Here is an 8,093-nt window from a genome sequence, read left to right as displayed (position 1 = left end):
AGATCATGTGAGCTGCAAGTGGTTTGGACTTGGGCACAAGAGCTTCTGTTCATGTGCCAAAGTTATACGCATATATCCCCCTGTCTGAACACATCAGTCATTTTAATATAATCACAGTTTAGCTCACAGATAATTTTGTCCTTTCATTCCTTTTTCCGTACCACAGGTTTTATGGGTGGACTTTGAGACCCAGTTATAGATGTGACAAATTATTTTAAGTTTCCCTGTTCTTGGAGCTTGAATCTGAGTGCCATAGAGTTGAGCATTTACAGGTTTCTCAAACTAAGCATCCAAACCCCAAGCTGCTCAAAATCACAATCAAAATTGAAAGGCCTGGTCCAGATGAACAGTTTCAGAAATATCTACATGTACAAGTTTGGGAAGATATATATACACATATGCATATGCATATACATATAAACAATTTCTGGTTAGTGGTGCTTCGCCCGTGTAGCCTAGTCATGCCATGCAAACTGCTTCACGTTGCAGTCCTCATCTGTAAGACCTGGGATCAGGCACTGCCTGAAGAACCTTGGTGAGGAGACCCACTCATCCCAACTGCCCCTATCAACCCCAAAAAACGGGTAGCAGCCCTTGACAACAATTCATCCCAGTGAATTCTAAACCTTTCCCTGAAGGTACCTTCCTCAGCCACTGGTTATCTGAAGAACTGAGATGACAAGACCCCCAAATTTGGGTAGTAAAATAATATTTTTTATTTATTTATTAATTTATTTAATATTAATTACATAAATAATTTATTACAATTTATTTAAATTATTTCTTTAATATTTATTTAAATCATAATGGGATCAAAATGTGGACCTGACCTTTCTTCTTTGCAGGCTTTCTAGTTTTTCTAAGTCTACTGACTTTCAGTTAGATGAATCTTCGGGTTTGAACCTCTAGAAAAACCCCAAATAGAAAAAATCCAAACGTGAAATGCTTCTGTGATACAAAAAAAATTTGGAGTCCACTCAAGATTATTCCAAAGTGAGATAATGTTAAAGCCAGCAGTGACTGGTGGAGAGATGATACGTGATGGGTCTCAGGCAGGAACAAGGCATGAAATGAATGGCAGTACTGCTGGCGGCTGACAGCACCCACAGCCAAGACAGACACCTGAAAAGCTGTGCAGGCAGATCACCCTGACACTCGTGAGAAGAAAACAACGGAGTGGCACAAGGCCAGTTACAACCCAATGGTGCCTTATAGGGAAAGTGCTGGAGACTCCGTAGATCTAAGGAGGGGTTAAGGCTCCTCCTGTACATCTGGTGGAGCAGCAGCTGCGCTGCAGTGATCAATGTCAGCATTTGCCGCAAGGACTTGTTTCACAGAGGGGGGGTGGGAGTAGGTGTAGGATCAGGGTTGCTTACAATGTGCCTTTTAGATTTGCATTGGTTTCCTAATCTCTTCTTTGAAAAAACAGAGAGAGAGGAAAGAAAGAGAAAAGTTTTGCTGTGAGCCCGCAGGCCGTATTTCCCCTCAGATCTATCCGGCCATCACCCACATACATGGAGGAATCTGTTCTTACTAAGCTCAAAGTACCAGCCATTTTTTTCCCCAAAAAACAGAAGTTCAGCAGAAGTTAGCAATGAAAGGGATGAAACAGATGAATTTATGGTGTTAGAGAGGGTAACTTCACTCGCTTGTATGGCAAACCTACTACTTGAGCATGGCTTACAGCTCTGATCCAGCTGGCACTTATACATGCACCCAGCCTTAATAATTCCGGATGTGTGAGATTAAGCAAGCATGTAAAATGAGTGTACACTTAAGGGCCTGGCTCATCTGAGGTCCACAACAGGGAGTACTTCAGGTCTGACTCTCCAATGGTCTGCAACTGGCAAGGATATCTGCAAAGAACATCACCACATTGTGCCACTTTGTGCTCCCAGAGCCGGGGCTGAAGTGGCCAGATTTCTGGGGGTTTTGAGAGAATTGGTGCAAAATTTGAGGGGCTGAAGTGAAAATATTGGTTGGTAAGGATGCACAGAGTAAAAACAGAATTGACGAACTAAAATCTGCTGGCAGAACTGTTGGCAGCCCAGGGTACAAGAGGCCTCTGCAGCCATAGTCTGCATGAGAAGAAACAATTCACAGGTCTGGAGAAAGGGATTGGAAAGCACAGAAACAAAAGGATAAGACTCGTATGGGTAGGGAAATAGTAAAATGAGAAACAATGAAAGAGACAGCAATAAAACATGCATCTGTCGTTTAATCCTGGGTAAATACCCAGATTAGTGACATTAGTTTCTGCTGTTTATTTGGAGCTTACTTTGGAGCCATATCTTTCAAGGCTAAGGCAGCTGTGGAGTGCACAGTGAAAAGCACAGCCAAGGATTTATCCCAGCTATGGCTGGTTTTGAACAACAGAGGCATTAGGAAAAACTAAAGTTCGTATGCAAAAGTTGTCTTTCCAGCCCTTGTGTTCATAAAAATAAAGCTGGCATGAGCTGGCAAAGCAAGGAAATTCAAAAATTTCACAGTTTCTCCTCACAAATTTTCACATCATTTCACAATCATTTGGTGCTTAGGTTTGAAGGCTAAACATGCATGCTGGCTCTCGATTCACTTACAGGGCCTTGACATTGGGCTCCATCACCTCGTGTACTGAAGCAAAGCAACAGCGCTCATCAAGCCAGGTCTTATTGCTGGTACAAGCCAAATTGCACCAAGAGGAAGAAGAGGATGCTTTATTTGAGATGATGGCCTTGGACAAGAGCCCAGGAGGTTGCTGGTGTAGCTGCTAGAGGGGGTGCAAACACAAGACACCACTGTGGGTAAAAGGGGTTTCCCCTGGAAGAAGCAGCTTGTGTTCTATGTACTCCACAACAGCTGAGAAGACTGGCTGAGCAAGCCAAAGGCAGAGACAAGCCATTTCAGGAGCATGCTTGGTTTGAGAAAGCCATCCCTGCCTTCTCTGGAAGCTGTGCACTGGGCATTTAAGCTACTGCTTCCCCCAAGAAGTAAGCAGCCATTTTGCCAATTTTCATTGTTTCTGGGGTAACCCAGACAGCCATCATCTTCACTGTCCCACAAAGGCTGGCTCTGGTTTGCTTACTAAAAAATATTAAAAAACACGATCTATGCGGAAATGTACTTCTTTTTTTTTTTTTTTTTTTTTTGCATAAAAAAGGACTTGGTTTTGTCCTCTTGCGTTTAACTAGGTCAGCCCACGAGAAACATCCCACCAGCTGCTCACCTGATCCCACTGCGGTAATCATCTTCTTTTCCTAACCTGTTAAGAGCAAAGCTGTAAGGTGAGACGTTTTACTGAGTCCATTATTGTTCTTGGAGATAAACGCATTAAGTTACTGCTGGTTTTGCCACTTGCTAGCAGGCTGGGGAAGGCTGGTCCACAGCAGTTAAAGCGTTACAGAGCACTAGAGGCAGCTGGCTTCTACTGAGAAAGGCACATGGAAAACATGACGCCAAGCAAGCAGGGCTAATTAACACCAGTTTCTTAAATTAGAAGGCTTTTAATGGCTAATGTTTAAAAATAACACCTTAATGACATCTAAAAATAGGTGCTGCCAAGCCCCCTAGTATTCTGACCTCCATTAAAATGGGAGTCCATTTCCCATGACTGGTGGTGTAAATCACATTTACATTTTATATTCTGTTCTCCCCGGGATTAGCTGCAAAGCCTGATGCCTGACCTTGAAAGCCTATTTGCAAACATGCAAGAGTAACCTCAAGCACTCTTCTGAATGGTGTGCAATATACCAATACAATTGTGTGGGCTGAGTAATTGGATAGAGTATAGTCTCAGGTTGCACTCTTTTGCAGACATGCACAGGGAAAAATACTGAGGGATTGGGGGGACCATCAGACCAGGCAGACACCAAGGTTGTGAAAGGTGGTGCTGGGCTTAGGGCCTGGGAGACATGAGCTCCATTTCCAGTTTGGTTGCAGATATCCTGTGCGACTTGGGTAGGTCCCTCATCTTCCTTCTGTGCCTCAAAGCACAGCCCCTCATGTGCCTGGTAGTACCTGGAGGGGTACTACCAGGATAATTTCTCTAAGGTGTCTGGCATGCTTAGATACAACAACAATATGCCTCACAGGAAACAAACAGTAATATCAAAAGAGAAAATACTGCTTAATTTTCCTTATGTTTAATATATGAGCCAAACACAAACAGTCTGGAAGGCAAACACGTTGAGAACTTCTTCTAGAGCTATTATGCAAGCATGTGGTGGGAAAAGAAATAAGATTATCTCCAGTACTGCTGGAGATAACCATTTGCTTACTTTTGCTGTGCTCCTCTGTGCTGTGCTTGGCTCTAACCTGTGTCCTGTGTTATCACAATAGTCTGTGATAGCTGGTACAAAAAGAGAAATCTGCAGCTTGACTTACCTCAGAGAATGCAGATACATCCCATGACTCTTAACTGGAACAGTTATTTCTCACCTAAAACCCTCAGTATTTGTCTCGCTATTTGAAAATTAGGCAAATTAACAACCAAATAAACCGATTTACTTTTATTTAAGCATTATGTAAAAGGTATCTGAAAGGCCAGAAAGCCCTAACAGTAGGAAAATGCCTTCCTAAAGCTAGCCACACTAAAGGAAAGCTGGTCTTTGCTTTTTATCTTCCTTTCCAGTCAGAGGGCTGGGTACTTCTCTGCAAAGCATTCCTCTCTATCCTGTGTCTGCACACAGCAGACATGCTCCAAACAAATGAAAAGGAAAATGCGTAAGTACAAAACTTTTGTGCCTAGCCCACATAATCCAGGTGCCTTCCAATTTTTTCATTTCTTTTTCTTTTCTCCTTTCCTTTTTCTTTCATTCAAGGCAGATTCTGGATTGTTTCAGGAAGAGATGCCCAATCTTGTTATGGAGAGATTGGTGCATACTGTGACAGTGGTCTGGAGACAAATATCAACACTGATACACACCTCAAGCACTCCTGCCTCATTAGTGAGATGAAGGGAATCTAAACCAGCTTTCACTTTTCTCCCTCTGCGTTATTTTGTCATTCTAATGGTCTTCATTAGTTTGGCCAGATGGTTTTCCTCCCTTCGCTTGCTCAGGCCCAGTCCTGCAAACACTTATGCTTTCTTCTACGCACATGCGTTCAGCACATGCATGGGTCTTTGTAGAATTAGAGCCTGAATTTGTTTCTGTTTCTGAGTTCCAAGTTGGATTTTGATGCAACAGTTATTTTATATATTAAAATATCAGGTTTCTGCCCACACACATAATGCATGATGTATAACAGACCTTGCAAGGCAGCCATTGGAAAAGACCGCTTAATTTGCAATTTATACAGAAGGAAGAGTTATTTACTATTCCTTGTTTTTCATCTAGAATTTATACACGACCAAACTGCGAAGGTGTTGCTTCTCAGAAGCTCCATGATGTACATCTGGTTTCACATTCTGTCATTTCACCTACAACCTAAAATCTTAAGCTGAAACTCCACAGAGGCTAATGAAAATTATTCCCCTTTGAGTTGCTTTATTAAAACGCAACCTCAATAAATACTGGCAAGTCAGGAAAGCGACTTTAATCCAATACTTGTTATCCTCTTCCACAGGTTTTAAATCACTCTCTTTGCTCCCTACTTTGAGCAAATATATCCTTATTGTTTTCCTAGTCCTGCTATGACCTTCTGGGAATGTTTTCATCATGTAAAGCAACCTGCAGTTCTCTACTTCATAAATCTCATTCATTCCAAGTGTTAACACTAACTAATTCTCTGCTTTAGAAAGAAAATTATGTTTGTTTTTTTGAAGAGTCTGCTGGGAAGGGGAATATTTGCATTTAAAACATTTTTTTCCATTTCATAAATTGTCCTGAGTTTTCTTCCCAGCAGGCAACAGAGGACTGTTTATATAAGCGAAGAGGGAAACTTGCTTTCCCATTACTTCCACAAAAGTACGATTAACAGCGATAACTATGCTAATTATTGAACTAACTGCACTTGGAATGCACCTTACTGGCTGGAGAGGTAATGCATTTGGGTAATAATTAATTCCTTTTTTCCTCAATTACCTTTTATTAGGAGAGCAGAAGGTGTCAAAGTAAAACAGCTGCATATCTTCCAAGAAAAGCTCATGTTTTCCGAAGGAATTCAAGCGGAGGTGCTTTATTAAGAGAACTAGGCAGGACAAACATTAACATGGCAAGCTCGGCTGTTCAGTTACTTGGCTTCTCCCTAAGCCTGCTCGGCCTAATTGGGACATTAATTGCTACTATTCTGCCACACTGGTGGCGAACGGCACATGTAGGCACCAATATTATAACAGCTGTGGCCTATATGAAAGGGCTTTGGATGGAGTGCGTTTGGCACAGCACCGGCATCTACCAGTGCCAAGTCCACCACTCCCAGCTGGCGCTGCCCCGTGACCTCCAAGTCGCCCGTGCCATGATGGTAATTTCCTGCGTCCTTTCCGCACTGGCATGTGTGATTGCTGTCATCGGTATGAAGTGCACGCAGTGTGCCAAGGGGACTTCTGCCAAAGCCTCCATCGCAGTCTCTGGGGGGATCGTTTTTATCCTGGCTGGTCTTGTCTGCCTGGTACCTGTTTCTTGGACCACTAACGACGTTGTTACAGATTTCTACAACCCCATGCTTCCCAGTGGGATGAAGTATGAGATAGGTCAAGCTCTTTACCTTGGCTTTGTCTCCGCATCTTTGACGATCCTTGGTGGTGCTCTGCTCTGCACATCAAGCCAGTGTCGCGGGAACGAGACACCTTATCAGACGCAGCCCAGCAGCATGAGAAGGACTGCTCCCTCCTATAGACCACCAACTGTCTACAAGGGAAACCATGCTTCTTCCCTGACATCTGCTTCCCATAGCGGCTACAGATTAAATGACTATGTGTGAGTTCCCTAACATTTGCCTGTGAGACACAGCTGCTTTATAATTTCTGTGCATGGCATAAAAAAAGCTAAGATAACTTCTAACTTATAAGGGTTACAATACAAAGTTTACCATTGCTCATTTCTTCCTTTCCTTTCTTTCTGGAGAAAGAAAGAATGTGAACACAAAACTGCTTGCTGCAAAACCTGGAAAACAAATACAAAGGAGGCTGTGATATTCCAGGGACAGCACATACCTGCCTACTTTCAATTAGAGTTTTGCCGGCAGCTCAAGGGCTGTTTTGCTAGAAGCAATGATTTTGTTTGTAGTTTCTGTCCTGCAACAAACAGTAAAGCGGAACTGGCCTCAACTTGTTGTTTGAACAGTGTTCCAACAAGAGACACCATTTTGCCTAAAACAGAGAATTCTGTGGTGAGACAGTGATTTTCCAGCAGTGACTGCCTGCTAAGTTTCTCTTTTCCATACTGCATGAATGATTCGTTATGACAAGGTATTACTTTTGCTTTGACTTAACTTTTTGTTTTGTTTTTTTATAGTCCCTTGAAATAGGGATTTCAATAGCATTGTGACAGATGTATTTGACAGTATGTTATAGCCAATATTTTAAATTATACTATAATGTTTTGACCTTATCAAAATAAATTTTTAGCACATTTTTTAAACAAGACAATGTATGATAATGGAAACAAACCATCTCTGTGGATCAGAATTGGGTTTTTAGAAATGTTGCCAATAGAACAAAACTGGATATTTGATGTTGAAATTTTATTAAAAAGATAAGAAGAAAAAAGTAAGTATCAGAATTTGTCAAAGAATGGGCATTTAGCTCTTCATCAGATTTAGCTTTCTGTATGCATTATACAGAGCAGAAAAACAATTTCTAGAATCCTGTCCCAGAGACCATGTAATGAAATGTACTAATTTCTTAGGCTCCATTCTGGGTCTTTTTTGCCTGGGGTCCTGACCTAAGGTGCATTAGAGTTAGTGAGAATATTTCCATCGACTCCAGCAGCATTTGGGGAGCTTCCATTCAGCCAGGCTTAGGTAAACAAGGCAGCCTCTGTGCCAGCAGAGGTTACGCTCAGGGTCTGTAACCGTTCCCGGTCAGGAGGAGTATAAAATCAAGACATTAACTTCTAAAATGCTTGCAAAATGGAATCATTCCCCAATGTGTTCAAACAATTGAAACCAAACTAATGAACAAAGAACCCCAGCCCTCTCCATTTCATGTTACAGCAAAGTCCAGGGCAACACAT

The 8,093-nt window shown here is 42.0% G+C and overlaps 1 protein-coding gene across 1 annotated transcript; it reads left to right on the top strand.

Annotated features, from left to right (window-relative positions):
* Positions 1 to 6,129: 6,129 nt before the first annotated feature.
* Positions 6,130 to 6,840, top strand: CLDN14 (claudin 14; the record flags this gene model as incomplete). The annotated part of the gene is made up of 1 exon (XM_080613853.1): positions 6,130 to 6,840. The coding sequence occupies one exon, from the start codon at positions 6,130 to 6,132 to the stop codon at positions 6,838 to 6,840; it is 711 nt and encodes a 236-aa protein (XP_080469979.1).
* Between the last annotated feature and the right edge of the window lie 1,253 nt (positions 6,841 to 8,093).

Source organism: Psittacula echo (genome assembly GCF_963264785.1).
Source record: "Psittacula echo genome assembly, chromosome: 3".
NCBI lineage: Eukaryota > Metazoa > Chordata > Aves > Psittaciformes > Psittacidae > Psittacula > Psittacula echo.
Note: the sequence above shows the minus strand (reverse complement) of the source record. Positions and strands in the feature narration are given on the sequence as shown.